Source organism: Vespa crabro, chromosome 1 (assembly GCF_910589235.1).
Source record: "Vespa crabro chromosome 1, iyVesCrab1.2, whole genome shotgun sequence".
Taxonomy (NCBI): domain Eukaryota; kingdom Metazoa; phylum Arthropoda; class Insecta; order Hymenoptera; family Vespidae; genus Vespa; species Vespa crabro.
In genome coordinates, this window is record NC_060955.1 from 5,573,963 (window position 1) to 5,600,403 (window position 26,441).

General features: G+C 35.8%; 2 protein-coding genes and 1 long non-coding RNA gene across 12 annotated transcripts in view; 2 read left to right on the plus strand and 1 right to left on the minus strand.

The window, feature by feature from the left end:
- LOC124432799 (basement membrane-specific heparan sulfate proteoglycan core protein-like) overlaps positions 1–26,441 on the minus strand; it is a 130,807-nt gene that overhangs the window by 83,415 nt on the left and 20,951 nt on the right. The window lies entirely within an intron of this gene.
- LOC124432803 lies at positions 8,668–26,112 on the plus strand. The gene is made up of 2 exons (XR_006944377.1): positions 8,668–8,701; positions 24,587–26,112. It is a non-coding gene; the product is annotated as an uncharacterized LOC124432803 (long non-coding RNA).
- On the plus strand, positions 11,317–24,198 carry LOC124432791. 6 transcript variants are annotated; one of them, XM_046982004.1, is made up of 8 exons: positions 11,317–11,720; positions 12,008–14,015; positions 14,794–14,939; positions 20,662–20,912; positions 21,071–21,340; positions 21,810–21,940; positions 22,004–22,169; positions 23,275–24,198. In XM_046982004.1, exons 4-8 carry the CDS (start codon positions 20,664–20,666, stop codon positions 23,677–23,679), a joined length of 1,221 nt encoding a protein of 406 aa, XP_046837960.1. In that variant the 5' UTR covers positions 11,317–11,720; positions 12,008–14,015; positions 14,794–14,939; positions 20,662–20,663; the 3' UTR covers positions 23,680–24,198. The 6 variants fall into 6 exon arrangements, with proteins under 6 accessions (XP_046837960.1, XP_046837957.1, XP_046837959.1 ...); XM_046982006.1 differs by lacking the exons at positions 11,317–11,720; positions 12,008–14,015; positions 14,794–14,939 and adding exons at positions 18,660–18,783; positions 19,769–20,022; XM_046982001.1 differs by lacking the exons at positions 11,317–11,720; positions 12,008–14,015; positions 14,794–14,939 and adding an exon at positions 15,481–16,121.

Below are 26,441 nucleotides of genomic sequence, written 5' to 3' on the forward strand. Positions count from 1 at the left end.
CGAATACATTGTGAATCGATTAATTTTCGATAAACTGTTTGAAATCTTTAATAAATGTAAGTTAATCAATTTATTTATTTTTTTTTTTTACATTTTTCGATTTTTAATATTTCACTCGTTCGATTCCACGAATGTCAATGGAAATGTTTACATTGTAAACAGATCGCGAAGATGATAATTTGAAATATTACAATCTCTTATTTCAAAACTTTCGTTATGGTTTTAAAATTTTAATCGATTATTAAATAATGTAAAATTTACCGATGCGATGTCCATTATATTTCTTATTCTTCTCTCTAACCTGTATCAAAATGATTACGATATTTATCTAAATAAGAGGGAGCTTTATGGGAGAGGCGTGTAAAAGCTTACGATATGAGATATACGTCATACAATTTCCGAGTGAAACATTTTTCATTCCGCGCAGATTGGATTTACGCTGAGAGATATGAAATATGAAAGTGGAGACGATAGATAAAGGAATAAGAGCGCGAGGAGAGCTTCGACGGGGGTATCGATCCATTCCATTATTTTTAGGAAATAGTTATTTTTATTATCAACCTTCATTAATATCTATATTAATTTGTTTTTTTTTTCTAACGAAAAATTAAATTCTTAACGAATAAATAACACTTTTGAACATTATCAAATATTTAAAAAAAAAATCACGTCGAGATGTCTTAGAAATAAATGTACACTTCCTTATGGATTTATTTTCACCATCGGTCCTTTTCAAACTAAACTATTACCAGGCAACATCTTGCCTCACTGTATCCCTTTTCAGTGGTTACACACTTTAGTACATATTCTGACCGCATACGTTGCACCACCATCTCGTGTACCATATATAAATTTGACTGTAAACCTTCTTCGTTTTGCGAGAACAATACTTCGTTGACAAGCCCGTGACCGAGAAAAAATATCGTAGTCCAAGAGAAAAGAAGGAAGAAGAAAAAGAAAATCAAGAGAGAGATAGAGAGACAGAGAGAACAAGGCTCCACGCCTCTTGGCTAGCACCCAAAGTTCGTACCTTCGAGTCTCAGCACGTACGCTGAGTTCTTCGAGCCGCACCCCCAAGATTCGAGAACTTGGCCAAAAGCATGGTAGGGCGATACCTTTTGGTGGTAAAACGTTGAATGGGATAGAAAGAAAGAAGATGAAAGAGAGAGAGAGACAGAGAGAGAAAGAGAAAGGGAAGTCTCGTATCGTCGATTTCGGTTTCGAATTTGGCCACGTTGCGGTCAACGATCGTGTCTCTATCCCTCCTTCTTTCTCACTTTTCCTTCATTTTTCCCTTTATTTTATTCCAAGTTTATTTCAGATTTCAAAGTAGGAAAAGAAGAGAGTATAATCTTTGGTTTAAACGTTTAACGTGGAAAGAAGATATTTAGATTTGGTTAGATTTTGTTGAGAGATAGAAATAGAAAGAGAAAGAGAAAGAGAAAGAGAAAGAGAAAGAGAAAGAGAAAGAGAGAGAGAGAGAGAGAGAGAGAGAGAGAGAGAGAGAGAGGGAGAGAGAGAATACCGTTGACCCAGAACGATATTTGTTTATCGTTTTCTATATGACGATATTGAGGGAGGAAACAAATATCAGTAGGAGACACTTCTATCGAATAGTTTTCCAACGAGCTCTTGTACTTTTCTATGCAAGTAGCGCGTAGAATAGTCTCGAGCTTAAAACGACAACGATGACTACGACGACAACAGAGCTATACTTTGAAAGTATCGTCGTATCGTTGATTTCGACATCGAATTTCGGTCTCTCGGCACGGACAGAAGCGTTCGTTCTACACTACTGCTTTGTCTTCGGCGATCGTTTTCCTCCCCGACGCGTTTCTCGATTTACATCGGTTTCGACTGCAACGCTATGGATACGAAATAGTCCAGCTTTTCCGAGAGAACCGTTGCGTTCTCTCGAAAAATGAAATATTACGCGATAAAATTCGAAAATTCTGTCAAGGGGAAAAAAGAAAATTGAAAACTCCTTTTTTTCTTTCGGAGCTTTCATTGAACGCATATGCGCTCAATGTATGTATGTCGGTACGTAGAATTCCCGGGAAAATATGAGTAGCCATTAGCATAATGAAGATGCTTTAAAAGCCTCGACACAATGCGTCTTCTGTTTCGCACTAGGAACGTTTTGTCTAACTTTTTCTGACTTCTATTCTTTTTTTCTCTAATCGCACTGTAATACATATCCAAGTAGTTACGTTTTTTCGTTCGTTCGTTCGTTCATTGGTTGGTTTGTTCGTTCGTTCGTTAGCTTGTTCGTTTGTTCGTTTGTCAAAATCGTAAAAGTATTTAAAAGTGAAAGTTAATTCGAAGTCGGAACGAGCACCTTCTGGCGCAGCCGTAAACGAAGTCAAGAGAAACGTGGCTTTCTAATTACTCAATTAAAATATTCAACAGAGCGCCAGCATCGTTGGCAGCGGCCTGTAAAGTTGGCCGCGACCTGTACCGCCTGGATTCGCGCGTATTGTACCGTCAAATGTTATTTTAACGAAAGCTACTTTACGTGCACCTACCGCTGATTTAAATATTTTAACTATTCCAATAGGAGTTTCGAGTTGGATGGGATAGCTAAGCGAAAGGATAGAACGGTGGATAGACAATCACATTTCGATCACAATTTCTCTACTGGCACGAAATAATAATTCATGATTTGAATATGTTTTGTGGAAATCACACGTTCGACATATCCATTAATTTATGTATATACGAGTAAAAATTTATATTTGATAAAAGGTAGAAAAGTTAAAATTTCAACAACCTATCTAAACTTTTTGTGGTTCCTATCGAAAAATAGATACCCGGGAGTACCAGCTTCATCAAGCATCGATAACATCATTAACGGTATTCTTTTCCTAGAAAGTTTCTTATCGACATTGAACTTTCCTCTGACAAGGCGATAATAACTGATCCTCCTCGTTCTCGTCCTCGAAAAGTGTTAGATATTTAATAAAAGTATTAAGCTATAACGATGACGTCAATATTCCTTGTAACATTATAACGAGCTAGTCTTATAAAATATTTTCTATAACGTGATTAACGAAAGATGAAAGATATTGATCAAAATGTTGAATACTTATTTAGTTAAAACATAACTGGAAGTAGCTTTAAAGTTAATGGATATCTTTTGAATAACGTTGGTACTCCGTTGATATGAAAATCGATTGGTAAAAGTGAGTTAATCGATTCAATCGGGAATTTAGGAAAGACAAGGATAAATCGCGTGACACGAGAGAAACCACGAGGATTATAGGACGAGAAGATTTAACGGTCGACGGGGGTCTTCCTGGCAATTATGGTAACGGCGCGAAGCAGAGAGTGGTTCGTCGATGAAATAGTGGAAGAGGCAGTGAGAAAGCAGTGCCAGGCACCGCTGCCTGCATTGTTAAGTTTCGAGCCATGAAAAGAGGAAAATGAGGAAGAGGAAGAGGGAACGAATTTGCGATAACGACATACCAGCGGAGTGGTTACCAGTCACGGGGTCTGAACCCCTTATGTTTCCTCGGGGGGCAAAACCTTGAATATATTCTATTAGCTGAATAGTTTACACAAGGTACCACACATGTTACGTAAATAGAGTCGCTGTAAACAGATTCTCTCTTGTGAATACATTCACCATGTTATTGTTATTTTGCATCAAGTGAAATTTTATGAAATTTTTTTGTCCGCTTTTTCATCGTGACTATTCATATAACAAATTTTTTTTTTAAGAAAATAAAGCATTACTCAGTGATCTACACGTGCAAAAATTGTGTAGGCTATCTTTCAAAAGTGGAATATCATGATATTATTTCGTGTCCTCTATTGGACGTTAGAGTCCAAGCTTTCTCTCCCCCCCCCTCTCTCTCTCACTCATTCGTTTTTTTTTATTTTTCCTGGTGTTCTTCGGTGAGTTTCGAGAATTCCATCTTAAAATATTTCTTCGTAAAGTTCAGAGAACGAAGATATTAATAATCCTTTCTTAGAGAGTGGCTCTCAAAGTGAAAAGGGTCGCGGTTGTGAATCGTAAAGTAAATTGGATAAAGCAAATAATCCTGTGGCAAAGTGCTTGTATTGTAATCCATGTGAAATTGCACGTTTCGAGATATTTGCGGAGTACCTGTATACCGGGAACAAAAAGCAGAACGCAGTCGAGCGAGCTCGTGAATACGAGAATCCGGACAGCTCGAAAGTTCGCAGTCTACATGTTTACTCTTTGCTCGAAAGAATCGTGAGAGAAAGGGTGAGAAGAGAGAAGTTGACGTTAGTATGGTTGCTTAGAAATAGTATATAATCCTTGTGACAGGTATCGTACATTTTGGCCCGCGAGGCACATGTTACATTTGTGGGATAATTAGACTGTTTAATGTCAACGTTTGTTTCGACTGTTTCTAAGCAAATTACTATAGGATTTTGTAATATATTATATGTGTATATATATATATACGTGCCTATATATATATATATACATATACATATATAAGCACTTGTATATGTATATATGTATGTATGTAGAACAACACCAATAGAAAAGTCTCGAATATTTCACGTGAAGCTTCTAGTTCTTCTAGGTCGAGGCGAACTCGAGAGTCGGACAAGCATTCATTTCGATGAGTTCTCTTTGAATCGAACTGAAGCTCCACTTTTGCGAACTTTAAATTGATCGATATTCCGTCGTATAACTCGAGCCCACACTACATAGATAGATATTTATTATGGATGTAGTATTTTCGGTTCCATCCGCGCGAGTAATATAGAAATATGCCAGGCTCGTCCGAAGTAAATGGTCAAGTTTACGAACGTCCTTCGTAGCATATGGAGAACGGTGAATCCTGTGGCGGAAGAGCGCCCTGTAAAATACCCTTTCGCATGTAGAGCAAGATGTACGTGCGACCGAGCTACGAGATCACGAAGGGTCGATGTGAGCGATCGGAGGATTTTAAGGGGTTGGCGTGAACGTATGTGGGATCTCAAATTGGGCAGGACACTTGACTCGAAACCCTTGAGTACAATAAGAAAACGAGATAGACTCGAACTTGTTAGAAATTTCGATCTCGTTTTCGGTGGATAAGTGCAACGTCGCGAATTTTGCTTTTCGCTTTAAACGAACGTTCCTATTGAAGATTGTGGAGATACACTTTCTTCTCCAGCAGCCATTTTCTTAAAGTTTGTACTATATCGTCTATCGCGATTTTCGCTACAACATGCTCTCTATCGATCGTCGTAATTTAACGAAGGATATCTAAATTCGAAGGAAAGAAAGGGTAGTATCTACAAAAAAAAAAAAATAAAAAAAAAAAGATAGAATAGATTTACATTATGTATCAAGTTAAATTATTTGAAATATCACTTTTTTTCATAGTGAAAAAAATAATACCCCGAACTATTCCGAGTTTTCTTTAACTAGTATCGAGAGAATTTAAGAAAGCATACCGCGTGCGTATACTCCGCGGAACTTACAATAGCTTCGGCCGTTTCTCTCAATGAAGAACGAGAAGAAGAAGAAGAAGAAGAAGAAGAAGAAGAAGAAGAAGAAGAAGAAGAAGCTCCGAATCTGGAGTTAGACGGAGTTATTTGTTATTTACTGACCATTACACTTCGACGTGACCGAAATGTTTGCCGACCCTTCTCGACCGAGAGTTTGCAACAGTGAAACGATGTTTCTGTAATTGCATGTCCTGATTTACTCTGTTTAGTCGAGATTTCGACCGGATTTCCTACTGCCTAATTCGATTTGACACGGATACGAAGATGAGAGAATAAACCATTTATCGATATCGCGCGGTTTTTCGACATAAAATTCGTTTTAACTGCCACTCGTTTTTTCTCTTATTTCACCGTTGAACTTTTCGAAAATCAAAAAGTAACAAATTTTTTGAATATAAAACTGTTACATAATATTAACTAAATAACGTAAGAGAATAAAATTTACATAGAACCTTTCACAAGTATTACAAAATTTTGGACAGCGAAGAATATTTATATACTGTAGTATCTCAAAAATGTTAAACGTATCTATTAATTTTTAGCTTTCACAACAGTAAAGACAATGTCAACTTGGTACAGAGTATATGGTTAATTTTTAATGAGCAACGAATACGTGTGTGATACGCGCATGTTAATCAGTCATACTTGTTTTATTATTAAAATTTATTTCGCTGTGGCACGTTTTGACATACCAACGAACGAATTATTCCGGACAGTGTATTAATTCTGAGTATTATATCCCAGTATGGTAATAATTAATTAATTCTGCATTTCACATTTCCGAGAAGTTTCATCTTCGCTTTGACGTAACATTGTCGCATTTTCTCTCCTTCTCTCTCTCTCTCTCTCTCTCTCTCTCTTTTTCTCATTATGTTTCTTCCTTTTCCGTGAAAAGAAAGCATTCTAATCTTTCACGAAAAGTTATGAATTCTGCTTGTCGAGTCGATTCGTAGAGAGAGAAAGAGAACGAGAGAGAGAGAGAGAGAGAGAGAGAGAAATTATAGGTGGGAAGTAGGTCTCGGCTCGTGTGTACTGACGAGCTCTTAACGCTATTCGAACTTTTCCTAAAACGCTAAAAAGGTATCGTTCGATAAAAGATGACCATTAAAGACTTCGATAACGAGCTTTTCTCTACGATACAATGAAGTACGTTGTAATAAAACCTTCCTTTGTTGAACTCCCAAAACGCGCTGGTGGCTGGAGAAAATTCGAACTGCCAAGGGAAAGTAGAAAGGACCGAGTCGAGAACTTTTATAATATGAGAATTCCGTGATAAGTACATTCGCGAGGGAAGTTAATACCACCGGTATTCTTTTCGAACATATCATTTTTTTCCTTTCCAAGATAGTCTAAGCGAGGCGAGAACGTCGACTCCTTACTTATATAGATTCGTACATACACATACACATACACACACACGCGCGCGCGCGCGCGCGCACATGCACACACATACACAGACATGTAAGTTCGTAGGAACGGAAAAGAGTTTCGTCAGGCGCGAAACCTTCCGTTGAAGCTTTCGCTTTAAAGCTTCGCAACTTCGTCAGAAAGTTCAGGGTTCCAACTATCGGGAAAACCTCACCGCAGTATAAGCTCGACCTTCCCGATATTATTACTGCCCTGGGCGAGTCTCGTACCTTCACCATAGTCGTAGTCGGCAACACCGACGACGCCGTCGTCCTCGTTTTTCTTCTCTCGTTGTCTTTTTCCTTTTTCCTTTTCCACTTAGTTTCGACTCGAGTCGCACGTCTTTTAACTAGAACCTAACGAAAAAAAAAGAGAAGGCTCGCTCTCCCAAAGTCCTCTGCTATCTTTTCGCAAACTGTATTCGCAATGTTTGGACTTTAATTCTACATAAAAATTTAATATCATCCGATGTATTGTAATACATCTTTCATTTACTTTGTTTTCACGGTCCATTGGATTATTCTGTTTTTAATTGGACAGAAAAAGAAAGAGAGAAAAAGAGAGAAATTGTTTAGTAGCTTCATAAAGAGAACTTCTTCTTTTTCTTTTCTTTTTTTCTTTTTTATTATATGAAAAATAAAGGAGGAAAAGAAAGATTTGCAAAAATCATTGGCGATGGTATGAAACGCGCGAACGTTCGCACGAGGAATCCCGCTCGAGATGTTTAATGCAAACTCATCGATCCACCGAGCTCCGACATTTTTCTCCCTCATCCAGTAGCTCCCAAGGGGGTCTCGCAAAAGATCGCAGCGAAGATTCTATGAGCGATGGCGCCTCGTAAAGTCAAATGCGCGGAAGGTGGCAGTGATGGTAGTGGTGGGTAGCAAAGGCTTGAGTCGACTCGGCTTCGAAGGCTAGACCTTTCCTTCTTTCTCTCTTTCTCTCTCTCACTCTCTTTCAACCCTCTCCACATTTCGTTGAAATCACCCATCCGACCTGTCGACCGACCCGGCCATTTCTCGCGTTGGATCCTTCCGTGATATATCGCGCGAGGGACCGACAGACGCGATTCTTGATTAGCTGCATAATTTTTTCCTATCCCGCTGATAATACTCCTCCTGCAGCGAACGAGGGAAGAGTTAGATGGATGGAAAAAAGGGACATAGGAAAAGAGAGAGAGAGAGAGAGAGAGAGAGAGAGAGAGAGAGAAAGAGAGAGAGAGACAGACAGACAGACAGTGAGACAGACGTTTCTCGCCGAAAATGAGATATGATTTCTGACTGCCCGCCAAAGTTCATGCGATTCCCTTGGAAACGAGCTTTCTCTGTGTGTGCAGCAATTCTCAGCCTTTTACGTCGCTTCATTTACCACCAAACACATTTTATTCATACGGATGCTTTCCATAAAAGTGAGAAAGAGTTAAAGAGAAAGAGAGAGAGAGAGAGAGAGAAAGAAAACGAGTAATTTTCTCATATGCGTGTTAACATCAAAGGATGTTTCTAGTTGGACACTTCTGGAAAATCACTTTCCGTTTAATGCGAATAAATCTCAACAAGATTTTCTAATAAATGTGCAGAAAATGAGTTAATGCGAATATATAGATTTACTATGAGAAACTAGCGTATGAAAGCTATATCAATGGGTATCTTTAATTTTTCATTCGTTTCGTAGAACGAAAGCAACGAATACACGTAGTGAGACCATCGTCAGATAGAAAGCAAAATGTAATTTCCCGTTTACGTGCTCTTTCGATACAGAGGGAAAGAAAGAGAGGGAGGGAGAGAGAGAGAGAGAGAGAGAGAGAGAGAGAGAGAGAGAGGTAGAGAGAATAAGAGAGAAAAAGAGAGAAAGAGAAAGGGAGAGAGAGAGAGAGAGAAAGATTTCTTGAAACATTTTATAAAATAAGAATCAACGGTGAAGATTTTTCACGGTAAAAGCGGCGAGCTTGTGACGCGCTCGAGTTTGCCGGAGGCCCTGTCGTGCCAAGGGACGCGCCGGAGCATAGCAAGCTTTTGCTGACGTAAGATAGTTCAAAAAGAACGAATGGAAGGTGTTACTAAGAAGCGTTAAAAAGCTTTGAGAATGGACGATGCTATAATGGATTTGAATTTAAGGGAGATGAATTGAGTAACATGATCAATTGATATCAAATTTGATTTCTTAAAATTTATTACGGGAAATAGTAAATTCTTTCTTGGACATTTTTAATAAAATTTTCTTTTAATTTCGTCCTTATAAAATCTATATGCGAGTAAAAATCGCCGAGTTATACAACGTACGCGTAATTGATATAACATTTTTGTAATATATGATCTTCGTTATCTCTGTACTGTGGTATTGATTATAATTTTTTTTTTTGACTCGAGAAATGATGTTAGTCTATTTGATGGTTAGGTGATGTCTTTTACGTACTACAACGGTACGATCCATTCTTTCGTACAATCTTATAATAAAATAGAGGGACAAAGGGAAAAAGAGAGAAATAACGAATGTTATTCAATATACATGGAAAGTTAGTAAATAATCTCGCGTGAGGAAGGTAAGTAGATAGGACACAGTTGGGCTCTTCACCGTGTACGTCGCTATAAAAAGCGGGGGGGGGGGGTTTAATCTTCCGCATGTCGAAGAAGAAAAAGAAAAAAGAAAGAGGAACGCGTAAAAGTAGGATAGAGTTGGGTGAGTAAGGTAAGGGGGTAAGCTAGGTACGTCGACAACGATGCGACGTTCTTTCTTGTGTCATCGGAGCTCGGCGTCTTCGAAAAATGTCATATTCGTTGGCACGGCCCCTTCCTCTTTACCTCTTCTTCTTTTCGTCATTTTCTTATATCTCATCTTCCTTTTTTCTCTTCACCTTCTCCCTTGCCATACTTATCGTGCCATCGGGGTCCGCTTTTCACTCGAACTTAACTCTCTCGTTCCTTCGTACGTCCTTTATGTTCCTACGAAGGCCAGGCTCGAGACAACCAAGGAAAAAAGAAGCCGCAGGAGAAGGAAAGGAGCATCGGGTCGCTCGCTTCTGAAAATCTTTGCTAGTAAGAAAACCGGAAGCGATTCGAAGGGGGAATGAAAGAAGAGAGAAAGAGATGGAAGAAGAAGAAGAAGAAGAAGAAGAAGAAGAAGAAGAAGAAGAAGAAGAAGAAGAAGAAGAAGAAAAAGAGAAGAAGAAGAGAAGAAGAAGACGAAGAATAAGAAGAGATGAAAGGGAAGGGGAAGAGGTGAAAGCGGCTGGCTACTCGTTGGGGAGTGATAAATAGCCGTGGGACGAAAAAGTTAGGTCCTGAAGGCGCACATACGTAAGGAAACGAGCGATGAAAGCTTGAGAAAAAGATTCTCCTTGCGCGGACGAAGAGTTATCGCGAACAGATAGATTAAGATTTCTTAAGCACGACGAAGATATAAATAACGAATTATCTAAAGGTCTCTACATCGTGAAATGCTCAAATCTTTTTTTCTCATCTCTCGTAAATAAGAAACTCCGTCCAAATAGAACTATTCTCACCATTTACAGTCGCTACTTTAGCTACTCTTTACGAAATCTCTTTATGGCGTTGAATCAGATGGTTGTAAATCGTCGCCGTCGCCGTCGTTGGCGTCATCGTCGTCGTCGTCGTCGTCGTCGTCGTCGTCGTCGTCGTCGTCGTCGTCGTCGTCGTCGTCCTCCTTCTTCGTGACTATGATTTTCGTTTGGCGATGAAACAACAGGAATGCTTGGAGTTACTCTTTCTTTTTTCCATCTTACGTTTCCGAGGGTAAAAGGTGGCTGAAATTATAAGGGCGCGGTACACTTTAGTTGTACAACATACTACAGCTCGATACACCTTTTCCTCGTGCTTTTACCTCTTGATCAAGATACTAGGTCAACCGGTAAACCGAAGCTGTACTTTCATTTTTTCGAAATATTACTGAACGTCGTCTTCGAATGTCTTGTTTTTTTTCTTTTTTTTTTCTTCTTTCCTTTACGAGTTTATACATCATATTTCAATTTATCAATTACTGTGTGTGCGTATATGTGCGTGCTTGAAATAACAATGATCATTTGATTAGTTTTCAAGTTATATATATATATATATATATATATATATATATATATATATATATATATACTAGAAAAGAACCATTTCTCAACGCCAATAACGGAAGCAATGAAACAAAGTTTCCTTTGTCTTTCTTTCCCCGCTCTCGTAAATAAAACACGAAAGCATTTAGAAGATGCGTATTGCATGACATCCTCTCTCTCGAAGAGGCATCGTAACCCCTCCGAATCAATAAACGTACAATTATCCGCAATGCCTTAATATGCCGGGGCACGTTTTAACGATATCTCCAAACCACAACAATTATTATTCCGAACACGCAGTATCTCACTCCCTCCCCATAATCATCCCCTCGTGAAAATCCAACGAGCGAAACTTTCCCAGCACGGAACAGATTAAAGCGTTAAGCCGCGCGAGGAAGATCAGAAAGCGACGAAGTAACAATGGGATGAGAATTTAATCCCTATTCGCGTGTCACATTTCCTAATTACTCGTTAAAGTTCGTAGAAGCGAAAGGAGTCGATGATCGAACGAACGTGTTTTCTCGTATACTTACCGGTTATGCGATTACAATAACGCCTAGTGAAAACGTGTTCGTTTCGATCTAACGTGCCAAAGATCGAATTTATTGGTCCGACGAATTCGAAAGAAAAACACGGGATGGTGTTAAAGATCAAATCGAATAAAAAGAAGAGAGAGAGAGAGAAAGAGAGAGAGAGAAACAGATAGCTAGGTCAAACGTGACTGGGTGCAATTTGTGAGGAATGCAAAATATTAGTCTACGAAATATCTGCAGCTCGATAAGTAAGTTACGAACTCAATCGATAACAGATATGCAAAATTTCAATCTTTACAGTTCCTTCTGGAAGCACTCTAACGTAATAATGGTTTTCGATATTCGTGCGTCTATTATTAAATTTATTTCCAATCCACGATCTCGTTCAACGGAAGAGACTTGTCCTTTTCTTCTTACCTTCTTAGCCTTCTCGATCTTTTCGTCTCTTCTTCTTTTTCTTTTTCTTATTCCAACACTACTTCGATGCAATAACTTATCGGTTCGGTCTGCTTAATTTCCTATGAAACTCTTCTAGTCGCTCGGACGAGAACGTTACTCCGTTAAGCGAGCTGTATCTCATGAACGAGCCAACGAATCTACGAAGAAGAAGAAGAAGAAGAAGAAGAAAAAGAAGAAAGAAAAGAAGGGTAGATATTAATGGCGTTAATCGATACGCTTAAGAACGCCGAGGCTCAATTCGAAGATTATCGACTACCCATTAAGACTTTGTAGTTCGAGCAAACGATTATTAACGTCTCCTCCATTTAAAGAACGTTCTTGAAAGAGAATGGGCATTCCATTGTTCCAAGTAAATTATTTACGCCAGTTCTTCAAGCCGATTACTCTCGACGATGCGCATCTTTGTTTGGCATAACAAAACGCACTATAATCGATATCAATTCGAGCTTTTAATCATTGTAAAAGTTAATAGAACTAATAAATATTCATAATAATAAGAAAAGAAAAAAGAAAGAAAAAATGAAAAAAAAAGAAAAAAAAGAAAAAAAAAGAAAAAAAAAATAAAGAACTAACAAATATTTCAACTATTGCTGAGAAACGATTTATCAAAAAGATTCAAACGTTCTCTTAGATAGGATTATTGGAGCACATTGATAAAATATGGGAAAAGAGATGTACTCGTATGTATCTAACGGACGAGGGTATCTTTTTTCGTAATACGGAAATCGATGAACGATGTACGTTGTAAGGTACGAAGACCACCGGTAGTATTAATCACAGGATATCTTGGATAATCTTACGAATTTAGGGTCGGTGAGTGTCCCTACTGATGGTGGCGATGGTAAAGCACACCGAAGGAGAATATCCTGGGCATCATCTTCAGGTCGAGTCGGCTCGATTATATACCAGCACTCATCCAGTAAAGCGTGGGTTAATGCCATCGTAGTGGCTGTGAATTTACGATATTACCTGTTATATGCAGAACTCATTTAACGTGCCGGCCGTACTACGATACCACCCGCCTGACGAGCAAAACCAAACACTGTTCGCTCTATTGTCGCACACTGTATCTCTTCTCTCTTGTAAGTTATCCAAACTCGTACTATGTTGCCGTTGTCGTCCTTTCTAGCGAGATATCTACCAGATTTTCATGTATTTCACGTGAAATATAAGTAGAGAAAAGAAAAAAAAGTAATTTTAAAAATTTATTCGATCAAATTTAACTCGATTCTCTGATCGTTTTTTTTGTTCGTTTACGTGTAAAGAAAAAGAAAAAGAATATCGGCTCTTTCATTTCCTTCTCTTTTTCATACATCTCGAAATAATATATAATCTATTATTACGACAACGAATTCCGTAGAAATTTAAGAATCGTTATCATTACTCCATTTATCTTCGAGAATTTATTTAAATTCTTACAAACAACGTTTCGAGATTAGTTTGAAATGTAAGATCGCAAGTAGTCGATTGGAGTTGACTCAGAATCCAAGAGTTTAGATAGTGTCGGTCGGGTTCAAAGATAGGCGATATATGTAACTTCAAAAAGTCCGGTAGCAAAAGGTCCGAAAGTGGAGAACGGAGACGGAAACTTTAGCTTCCGGCTTAGATCGCGGAAGGTCGAGAAAGAAGGATTTCCTGAATCGCAAGGTAAGCGTTTAAGCCTCTTTCGCGAGAAAAGGATCAACGTATAGAAACGTGTTCGCCTGCAATACCGCAACATTTTTCATCCTTCCTACTTGAAATCTACGATAATCCATTAATGTATACTATATATATGTGTGTACTGTACTGTAAGAATGTGTGTGGAACGATAGAGCATCGTTCCATTGGCAAGGAGAATCTTCAAGAGAGCGATACTTGGAAAGAGGCTATCGATCGACATATTTATTTCTTTAGCATTTAATGTCGGCCGTTTGTCAGTGTATATTGCCACGGAAACATAAGTTTTCGTTAGAAGAAATTTATCCAACGGACGAGAAAGCAGGCAATAATAATAATTGGGTCGACAATGCCGCCATTATGGCCTTCTTTAAGCTTTCGACTGTTTCGAGGCTTCCAGGATCATTAAGAAATATCGTCCAACGGTACGTGAATACAGATAACTACACCGTAGTTAAAAACAAAAATCCTATGTATGTTTCTTCGATTTCAACTCCAATTAATTTATCGTTGATATAATCGTCGTCGTCGTCGTCGTCGTCGTCATCGTCGTCGTTAGTTCATTGTCTCGAAAAATTTTGGAAAAGATTTCGACCAAGGATTCGATCGCTTAAAGCAAGTATGCTTCGAGAATGGTACTTAAAGAGACGAGCGTTGAACTTTCTGCGAGAATTTAATTGCACGATTCGAATCGATAAGCTAAAGAACGTGATGATGTATGAGATGAGATGGAAGGGACGGAAGGAATAAATTCATCGCTTAACAAGAATTTTCGAAGAGGCAGGGAAAAAAATCGGATTGGATTTTTTTTTGGAGAGTCATAGAGAGCATTACTATGACGACTAAGAGGACGACAATGATGATGATATTGCCGGTTATGGTGGCTATTCTAAAAAGAGGAAAGAAGAAAATAACGACGAGTATGTAAATCGAAGTCAAGTCATGATCGTGAGGACTTTCGAGCTTTTATCAGCACTCCGTTCCTTTTATTCGAATAGGTGGCACGCTTTACGACGAAGATATTATCGAATCGCGATTCTCTCGCGGTAGATACGTTTTCTGTGGAAAAGATAACGGAAATTGCAAGCTCCTACGCGAAATTGACTGACTTCGGAAAGGAGTCTCGGTCTAACTCCCTTCTCTCTTCGTTCTTTCTCTTTTCTTCTTTCTTTCGACTCTACCATTGACTGGATACTCTTGCAGGGATAGCGGAGCTGGGTGATTGGATTAACTTCCTGAAGGAGGGTGCAGCAACGATAACGACAACGAGGAGAGTACTTTATAGGAAGCATTGTCGGAGGGTGGTACCACCATCGACGGTCATTTGGAAAATTTTCAAGATAATCTTGGTAAACAGCTCTCGCGATATATATATATATATATATATATATATATATGTATATGCGATAGAATTTTTTTCGTTCCTTGTTTTTCTTTTGATCTTTCATTTCTTTACGTTTTAAATAGGTGACTAAGATTATGACTTATGTCATAATAATAGCCTTGTCATGTTTTGTTTTCTTTTTTATTGTCTAAAGATCACTTTGTAAATATCGTTCTCTATATATAAATGCGAAAGAATAAAGAGAATGTCAAGGAAGTTTGTTGGAGTAAGTATTCTGATTAAATCAGAATAGAAAATAATTAAATGAGAACCGAAACGATGAAGAAATTGTTATTTTACTCGGTAAGGAGCCTGAACGTTGTAATAAGGTGCTGTCCTACGACTACCTTTTAGTCCTCTTTACTTTTCTTTGCCATACAATTGTTTCGAACGAGGAGTGAATGGAAGAAGGGTCTTTCTCTCTTTCTCTCTTTCTCTCTTTCTCTCTATCTCTCTTTCTCTCTTTTTCTCTTTCTCTCAGCTTGTCTCTGGGACGAATACTCGAGGAAAGGTAAAGAGGGCAGCGTAGGGGTATTGAGTCTTCTAGATGGAGGACAATCGGATGGTAGACGTGGGACGAGTTTCTACGAAGGGTGGAAACGTAACGACTGCATTCAACTTGAGTGCTCGCAATCGTCCACGAAGATTCCAATACGACGACAACGACGACGAGAACGGACTCTAGTAGAACTTATATTGATATCTGAATATCGTAAAAGTATGGCCCTTAAGCAAATTCTTGCAAAATAGTCGGCACTTTATTATTTTCTAGTTGAAAAAAATGTTTAGTTTACGTTAAAACGAACTTACGGAAAAACTAATTTCTTTACAAGACAACTGTTCTCTTCATAACGACTCTACATTGTTTTTGATTATATCTTCGAACATTTCGCCAACGACTAAGCTCGTTTATTGTGTAATATAATTGTTCGAAGATCCCAATTTTATGTCATAAGAGTTTCTCTATGAGCATATAAAGTGGTCAAATTACATTATAAAACCGCAGTCACAGTGGTTCATAACTCGTCGAGTGTTATTCGCATTAGCCAGAAAATCGTTCGCAATGTTATTGTTACGGTCATATGGGATTATAATGGATATTAAATTGATAATATGTTGAGGTCATGCGTACAAGTTTTAACATACGGTTCGTACAATTATTTTTGCGTATTGCGTAGCATAAGGAAATTATCGTTGTTTTCTCGTTATAGATAATGTCGAATGTTTAAAGAGCAAAATAGTGTATCATTTTTAGAAGTGGATAAAGTTTGCATAATGTTAGATAGATTGCGTGACTGACTATATCAAATATGATTGCGTAAGTAAGGATGAGTTAGCTTTTATACGATAGAAAATTAACTCTTATATATTCCGCTAAATACGTAAATAGTTATAGTTCAAATAATATTTTTAGAAAATAATTGTTATATAATTTAAATTGAATAATTGAGTTAAATAATTCTTAGTTGAATTTTTTTTAACTAATTTTCAACTAATTTCAACTAATTTTTTCGGCTTATCACTATCAATATATTCTTTATAATAATTCTTTAATATTTATTCGCTATCAATAGTGATAAATTTTGTTGAACGATAATAATCGTTCATAATGACAATACTTATTGCACTTACTTCTGTGGTTCGTATTAGTTGTCTTTCTAACTTGCTTGCTTTTTCTTCTTTTAAGTAATTTGGTTTGAAGTTTTAAACTTTTAGTAACTACTAGATCGCTACAATGATTTATGAAAATACAATGTTACAGAAGATTGAAAATTGTTTACCATTTATGGAAATCTTGAAATATTATTTATGGATTTATATAAAGTCAAGAATCTTTATCAACAAAGAAAGATAAGTATAAATTCTTCTCATTAAAGAGAATATACAAGTGCAATAAAGAATTGTTTATTAAGTAATTATAAAAGAATTAATATTGTTATTATTAAATATGATTTAAATGACTTACAAATTGGCTTAGTGGAATGATATAATACTTTTCAATTGACTCTGTCAATGACGTAATAGGGCATTTATTTTATATAATATAAAAATTATATAATGCATTCAGTATAGCGTGATTTTAATAAGACAGCTTCTGATGTATATGACTAGGCTTCTTTGTTTCCTCGTAAAGTAAAGTCATTCTTTGAATGTAATCAAATCGTATATCTACGTTTTATCATTTTTATCTCGTTTTTATCTCTAATCGTCATTTATCATAAATTTTTGATAGATTTGGCATTTATAAGAGATAACTATATCTAATAACTAATTTTATCTTTAGAGATATCATTAAATGGTGTATTATTACGTTAATAATTTTTGGAGTCAAGAAATTTATTTATTCGATAAAGACGAAAGAATATTGACTTTGATAGCATTAAATGATTATAATAATGGAATATTTTCTCCATAATTGATTTTTTTATCTGATAAAGAAAATTTATAAAAATATCAACGTTAGTTGAAAAAATAATGTTTCGTTCGTATATCGATCTCATGCTAGGTTGTGCTATTTTTGTAGGAGTACGGATACATGTTAGTGACATTAACGTTTTACTAAACTAGTCAAAAACTTTTGGACTATGTCTGTGCGACCTATAATCCTATAGTGAAACGTGGTCACTCGGAAAAGTCGTCTTTCGCAAAAAACAGACAATGAGATATTCAAATACCGCTTTTAATCTTTTTTACACAAACATTTTTCTACCTACAGATCTTTTGGTTATTATAACCTTTTATATTGACTTTGCAGCAAAGTCAATGTGAAAATGGTTAACTAACAATTAAAATACGTGCTACAAACACAACGATTTAAGATCAAGGCAATAAAATAGTTGTATGATAGACAAGTGTGTATGTAAGACGACATAATATGAATTAACACGAGTCAATAAGGAAACACTATGATTAATGAATGATATAAGAAGTTTATTAGATAATTTTTTTTGTTTCAACCAAGTCTAAGAATTGTTCATATTAATTATAGCCATCTTTTTATCTCATTCATTTATTAGAATTTTTTAATATGCATAATAATGCTCATTAAGATCTCTGCTTTTTATAATACGAAGAATAATTAATAAGGAATCTTAGAATATTTATTGTAAATATATTTATCCGTAACATCATAGTATCAAATTGTGTTGAAAGAAGAAACACGGTAAATTTAATAGCTATAAAATAGAAAGAAAAGAAAAAAGAGAGATATGATAACATTCTACAAATGATATGACAAATGATATAACAAATCATACGTTAGAAATTCTAACGAGTAATTAAAAAAAACTGCTAACAGCGTCCTCTGTTTTTTTTTTTTTACGATTTGGAAATTTTTTGAAGAGTATAAATAACGAATAAAAAATCATGTAAGAACTGTCATTTTTATGTTCTGCAGCGTTACAGAGAGATAATACTGTAATAACGAGAAACGAAGCGTATTTATTAATACATAATAAATCAGGTTAGTTGGTACAATGGTGGGAAAATAATATTATAATTCACGACGGTAGTGTGAGAAATATGTGTAATATAAAAAAAAATTATAAAGTTGTCGCGAACTTTTTTCCGGTTTGGTTTGACTCAAAGAAAATCGATTATTAGATCTTTGCAATTAATAGCTTGAGAATGCAGAATAATTAAAATTCCTCAACGACAGATCGCTGCAGGCACTCTATAAAATATTGCGTGTATCGTATAATGGGTCATTCGTTCGTTGCTCGTTCCACAGGAATATACGAGTTCTCATTGAATTTTAAAGACAGTTGGTAATTGTAAATGTGTTCGTACTTTAGCCGGGATGTGTGATGGTGGGTAAAAAAGTTATTAATCGTAACTCAAATAGTGACATTTAAAAGAAATTCTCTTCGTTGAATGATCGTGTAAAGTGCTTTGAACTTTTACAGTTTTATAGTCAAAAAACTTGTGCATTTTTTTTTTCTTTCTTTTGTTCATTGATTACTTCACTCGATTTGATTCATTAAAAAATAAGATTAATGTTCTTTAGCTAACGAGTTTAATTGCATCAGGTGTGATTCGATTATTACCGATCCTTATCGTGATAATAAGTTAATGTATAGCGTTAAAGCTGCTGAAAACTAATTTCAGCTCAATAAAAATTAATGAATTTCTAAATTTAAACTATCATATTATTCATTCTATAAATGATTTGAATCTTTTATTTCTTCTGCTTTTCTTCTTTTTTTCTCACCGAGAAAAAATACCTCGAAGTACTTTCACATTTCTTTTTTCTATTTTTATTCGCTTTTTCTTTGCGTCGACTACCCCTCGAACTGAGTTTCTATATCACGGCCAAGTTTTCTCTATCACGGATAAAATGAAGAAGAAGAACTAAGAAAAGAAAAAGGACACGATACTTCATAAGACGCGATAGAAGTTGCAAGAAAGTTCCGATAATGTTCATCGAGCGTATGCAAGAGACCTTGATAACATACTCGTAAAACTAATCTCCTCGTATGATTCGATTCGTTCGTTCTCTATGTAAATCTTGGAAGTGAATGTTCGACCGGTTTCCATAAAAATAAACGAATGGGATGCTTATTATCGCTTTTCCTACAATGAGTAAAACCTATTAATTAAAATTAAAACCTATAATTTCAACTTTCTTTTAGTTTTTATTTTAGAATATTTGAAACTTTACCAATAAGATAAGAAATGTTTACTTGAATTTAATTCTTTTTATCATAAATCTAGCAAATGTAAACCAAATGAATTCTACATTAATGTGAATGAAAATGACATAATTTTGAATATAAATATATTTACTTATCGTAGGTGTACGAAAAAAATGGATTTTATGAATGGCCTGAGTTTCGAATCTGGATCACCGCATACCGCGTGCAGTGCTTTAACCAACAAAATTATTAAAAAATCTAGGAGTCTTTATCTTTTTATAATCTGACAGAATATTTAAAGTATTTCGTTTAATAAAACTCATTTATTGAAATTATTTGTTTAATGGAAAACCATATGTTCCTGTTTAATATGGTTTCTTATCATGACCATTATCTCATCAATCTCGTATTCATGTACGTGTATTTACTGATATGTATATATTTTTTTTACTTATATCATAATCAGCGTAGAAGGTAATTTTCAAATATCTATATTTGTTAAAAAAAAAAAAAAGTTCAATGTATGGTATCAACATAAATGCCGGTTTAATAGTTGACGGAGAACCTATACAGTATAAAGATACGGTCAATTGCATACGTCAGAAAACGATTGAATTAAGCGTTCTGTCAAGGTAAAAGTAATTTAAATACGTCAATTGATAACTGCAAATGTTCATTGAATGAAAGCGATTGAACGTGTTCAGCACAGAAGTCTAATTCGGCCACGTGGCAATTCATCGTGATAGTCTATAATACGTCAATAGGAAGATAAAATATTCTTTTAAATTTGGATAATACCGGATAATTAAGTAGAATTTTAAAAGACTTTTAAAGGATAAAATAATGATATTAAAAGGATGAATCGATTCGCGTTCTCGATCGAAAAAAGAAAAGTAAAAAACGGGTGATATATTCCATCGTGAACTATAAATTATTGTAATAAATCGCTTCCTATAAATTATTATAAAGAAGCATTTCTTAATAGAACGAAAGGAGTAATGATTTGTCGATGAAATTTTACGATTCCAATTCCAATTTCAATTTCAATTTCAGAAATGGCTAAAGATACACCGTCATGGCTGAACCTAGAATTGGTGGAAAATATCATGCGAAAGAATGATAATTCGATTCGCGTGCTTAATATGTTTACGAAACCTGCCACGGCTAAAGGTGACAATTATACCAGCGATATGTACAGAGTTTCGATTGAAATTTCATGCAAACGTGGCGACGAAGAAGTTACAAAAAAGAAATCTCTCATTGTTAAAGTCGCACCTACAGGGGAAAATATAAAGAAAGAATTGGTAGGTATTATTGTCTTTTCATTTTTTTATTAGGCTCACTATTTTAAAAAAGAAAAATAAGAATAGATTTATCTGCATGATCGATGAAGGAAGTAGCTTAAACTTTAGTAATGTGACTTCGATCGATTGTGATCAGTAATATCGAATTGTTCGCCTAGATCGAAAAATCGAGGATCTTCCATACGGAAATTTCGATGATGACGGACACATTGAAGAAAATGAATAACTTACTTGGACCAGCCCATTTTATCAGTGGACGAGTTTTTTACATTCAGAAAGAACATCCGGAATTTTTAGTGATGGAAGATCTCGCTCCTCTTGGATTTCGCATGGCTGATCGTCAAGCTGGTCTTGACCTACCTCACTGTTTGTTGGCAATCCGAGGATTGGCTAGATTTCACGCGAGTAGCATTGCTGTATGTGAGAAGGTAAGAATTATACGCGTCGATTCTATCGTAAGAATTTCCGGCTGATAAAAGAAACGAACGATTCTATTTCTATCTTCGAGAAATATATCTTATGACAGATGACACAAAAATCAACATATTCCATGAACGACGTAGTCTATGTTTTGTCAGTAAAGCTAGGGAATTATAATACTTATTATAAGCCGCAACAATTTTGTGCACGCAAATGGGAGTTCGAAACTTGCGTGGCTCGAATCAAACTGCATACATGCGAAATGTCTGTCTGGAGGATAACTAAAGTTCAATATCCCTTATTACCCTTTATCCTTGGATGTGTTCCAACGTTAGGTAGTCTCTCTCCTTGCAAAATTTAAGAAGATTCGTATGCGTGCATTCGTGTATAAACGTGAATACGATGTAACAATAATTAGATATAAATATCAGATATACCTAAGTATGAGTAAAATGAATGATACTATGTATTTTTTAGGAACCGAATCATAAAAAGTTTTATACTAGAGGAATATTTTCCAGCGAACATCCTCCTGAAATAATGAACTTCTTTATTCTTGCAACAAAATCATTAGGCATGGAAATGCGAAAATGGCCGGATTTTGAAAAGTGAGTTTTTTAAGTACCTATTTGTTATAAGTTGCTATGCGTTATTAATCTGTGTAATTGTAGATACGCAGAGAAAGTCGATAAATTTGCGGAAAAGATTTACGATAAAACTGCCGAGGCAATGAAGTGCCGGGAGGACGAATTCAACGTTATAAATCACGGTGACTTCTGGGTGAACAATATGATGTTTCGTTACAATGATGAAGGGAAACCGATCGATCATATCTTTGTGAGTATAACAATACGATTTACATTCGTCGTCTCTTATTCTCTTTGATCATTGGAAAGATCTAAAGGTATGTCGTTTTCTCAAGGGAAAATGTCAAAGTAAAAACAACCTTCGATGAAAGCTTAACTTCTCAATGGCAAACGATTCGAAATAAATACTTCAGAATCACAGTTGACTTAAGATAAATAATTGATTAGTGTTTGTAAGATTCGATGGAAGGAAGGAAATAGAAAAGACCTTCGTACAGAAATATAGATACATAAAAATATAGCTTAGTAAATATCGAAGGCCGGAAGGTTGAAATGTTCAAGTTAAGCCAAATCTAGCTTTTCTCTATTTCTATGTAGGTCACCTAGTTTGGAAACTCGTGGACTTTTAGATCTAGATCAAAAGGCTTGCTATCGTTAAAGAAAGGCTGTGTCTTTGTGCTCGTATTTTTTTATGCTTTATCTTCGTAAAAAAAAAAAAAAATGATTCAACCTGGGATAGAACGATAAGATATGGAGAAAATCATAGCCGTCGTTTTCTGATAACACGATCACTTGTGGAAAATGATAAATAACTTCTTATTTTCTTTTTTTTGTTCTTTTTCCAAATGAAAATGAATAAATCCAAATTCCATCGTATATTTATCGAAAGGGAAAGATATCTGGGCTAGATTTTACCGAGAATTTTTATCGAGGCCACTTGCGATCTTTTTCAACGTTCACAGGAGAGCGACTTCTTTATAGCGAGAGGTAAAAATGTTCGGAAACGAAACTTCGTAGGGAAGGCGATCCCTCGTATTGTCACGCGTTATGAATAATGCAATAAATTCGATTTGATCGCGTTCAGGTGTACCCGGAAGGAACCTGTCCGTCCTTGTCGCGGTGAAAGAGAAAAGAGAGAAAGAAAGAAAGAGAGAGAGAGAGAGAGAGAGAGAGAGAGAGAGAGAGAGAGAGAGAGAAGGATAGGGCACATAGATGCACGCACACAGATATTTAGACCCACTGACGACTTCCTAAACACGAATCCCTCTTCTTTTCAACGTAACACCGATTTCATTTCCAATTCAATTCGTGTCTATAAGATCGATCGATCGAATCTTCTGGTGGTACTGTTGCAGGTGGATTTTCAAATGTGCGTTTATGGATCACCGGCGAACGATTTGCAATACTTCCTTAACACTAGTGCGGACAATGATGTATACGAAAACAACCAGGATATGCTCCTGGAGGAATATCTTTTAACATTGTCTAACATGATGAAACAGTTTGATTGCAAAACCATCCCACTGACCATGGAGAAACTTCGAAAAAATCTAAAGGAACGTGAGATTGTCGCTATGACAAGTTCTTTTACGATTCTCCCGTTGGTCCTCTTAGACAAGAATGAGGCGAAGGATCTCGATGAGATCATGGGCAAGGACGGCAACGAGTACAATAGTTCCGCTTTCGAGAACGAGCTTTATCGCAAAGTGATAAGCAAAAGGATTTCTATCTATGATCAATTGGGATTGATGGATCTTTAACAAATTTCTATCAATCTATTTTAGATATTCTTAATAGCGATTCGTGTATCTATGTATCGATCAGATCATTAATTAAAACATCAAATAATAAGAGATCGAATCAAATCGATTACAAACGAATGTTAAGTAAAGTTAAGAGAGTTCAAGGAAGTTGAGACATTAACAAAATCAATGAACGATACAAGATCGAAGAATCTCATGATAGTAAATTTAATAGGAATTGTTAATTTAGGAATGGCACATTTTTTAGTTTTCTTAATACGTAGGATAATGAGTCACATGATAGAAAAATATTTCATATATTGTAAATGAACAACGAAAATATTCCTATAAGAAAGTAAACAAAAAACAAAAGAAATAACGATACCATTGTTTAGATGCTTTTGCATGTATAATATCGCTAAAAATAATACCAAACAACATAGCGAATTTTAAAAAGGCTAAGTGGAACGGAAAATTGTACAAAGCAAGTATGATATTGGTGAATAAAAAAGAAACGAATAAAAGTAAGAAAAAAAACCCATATATATATATATATACACATATATAAATATATTCCTAGAAGAAATATTTTCCGTACGAAGCGTTTATCATACTTTACTGTTACTGTTTTGATATTGCGATTCTGCGATGCGTTCCATAGTAGCACAAGCGCTCGATTAATAGCAGAAGTTAATTGTTATTATTGCGGGAAATTGGAAGATTCTCACTAGATATGCTAGCGCTCGAGTTTTAATTGCATTTAGCGCTGCGCTCATAGACTACCGAGCGCAAGTATATTCATTAGATGGCCGAATGCGTGGGTGTACGTGATTGGAAACAAACGAACAAATTAATGATGGCCGATTGATACTTTCGATAGAGTGCGTAGTAGGAGCGAGAGGAAGAGAGAGAGAAAGCGAATGAGAGAGAGAGAGAGAGAGAGAGAGAAACAGAGAAACAGAAAGGGAGGATGGGTGGTAGGGAAAACGGGCTTGTTAACTCAAGCTCGTCACGCTTGCTTGTTTTCACGCTCGTCTGGCGCAAATCTGATTTTCGATTCTTTTTTCGTTTTTATATCGCACCGAGAAAGGGGAGCTTTCGTTGAGCGCATTGCTCAGAGGAATGAGCATCGAAACGAAGGCTCGGAAGGATGATGGGAAAGAGGGTGAAGAAAAAAAAGAGAGGAAGAGGAGGAAGAGAGAGAACGTAGGAATGGAGCGACGTTGAAGTATCGTGTTTCAACAGCGCCAACGGGCAAATGCCTGAAATGAGCCTGGAGTTGGGGAAGACAGAAAAAATAGGAAGGGAACGCGATTAGGTAGGAAATGTAACGTGGTAGATATGAATTAAAAATACTCCTATATTTAATGTGCCTCACGCGATGTGTTTCTCTCCCGGTTATGATGTGAACTTCATAGAAAGATAAATACCTTCTACTTCACTTACGTAATACGTACATACATATACATATATATATATATATATATATATATATATATATATATATTTTTTTTTATATATATATATTTATATATATATTTATATATGTATATACATATCTGTTCATCATTCGTTATTCAAGCCGTGGCATATACATGGCTACATATGTAAGTATATATATATATATTTATGTATACGTATAAATATATTTGGCTTTGCGTATATTTTATATTCGGCTAAGTTTTAAACTTTTCTTCAAGAGAGAACTTATAATATAATAGAGAGCCTATTTATATTTCGCTGTGTAAATAATTTCATCGTAGCATGAAATGATTTATTTAAAAAAATGTTGAAAGTAATTTCGTTAACACCTCACTCGGAACTTCTATTATTACTGGAGGTATATGCGAGAAAAATAAAAAAAAGCGAACAGGATATTCAGGACAATAGAAAAGGATAGAAAGAAAAAAGATATAGACACCGTGCAAAGGAGATCTAATGGAGGGAATGTTAAGTGGTTGGAAGGGATGAAAGAACCCGTACAAGAGAATTTATCTTTTACGAAAGTCGAATGCTTGCACGATAGAAATTAGTATCCGGGGTAAACGGAAGGCACTAGATAGATCGCGTTACAAAGGATAGAAGATAGCTGTGCAAATTATTTGTAGACGATAGTCAAAAGATGGTAGGATAATGACGATGATTATCACTTTCTTAATTTGTTTCGAGAGGGGATGAAAACGAATACCCCGAAAGAGAAACTTTGAGAGAAGATAAGATCAAGTGACACGTCGAAGATATTTTTTGAACGTTATTAAATCGTCGCTATTTTTTTTTATTTTGATTAAGACAGAGATAAAGGGAAAAATAAATAATTCCTCGTATGTAAATAATTCGTCGATCTTTCCTATTTTTCTCACGTGATAAAATAAAATGTCTATCATTTTCGTGACGCGTTATACATTTGATTGCAATTTTACAATAAAGAGTCGTATAAAATGCTGAAACTCACTTCGCTCATTCTTGCTCTTATTATTTTTAATCGAAAAGAGAGAGGAAGGAAGAAAAAGAGAGAGAGAGAGAGAGAGAGAGAGAGAGAGAATGAGATAGTGAAAATTAGAAATTTTTTTCTCACGATCGCAGATCGTTTAAGCAACTTTCAATTAAAATTTCAATTATCCTCTAGATTCATCAATCACCATCCTTCCAAACGTCTAACCGTCCTTTCGACGTTAAATGCGTCTTTAATCGAGGATTAGTTAACTAAGCTTTCAAAGCGTTCGCCACGAGCGTTCTTTTCAATTTTATTGATGGTTAATCGATCATTTCCATGCGACACT

Excerpts from the sequence above, each read along its gene's own strand:
- LOC124432791 (XM_046982001.1), top strand. The coding sequence starts at position 16,088 with ATGTTGAGGTCATGCGTACAAGTTTTAACATACG. Across the intron at positions 16,122-20,661 it reads CGTACAAGTTTTAACATACG|AAATGGCTAAAGATACACCG; the intron begins GTTCGTACAATT and ends TTTCAATTTCAG. Across the intron at positions 22,170-23,274 it reads AACCGATCGATCATATCTTT|GTGGATTTTCAAATGTGCGT; the intron begins GTGAGTATAACA and ends GTACTGTTGCAG.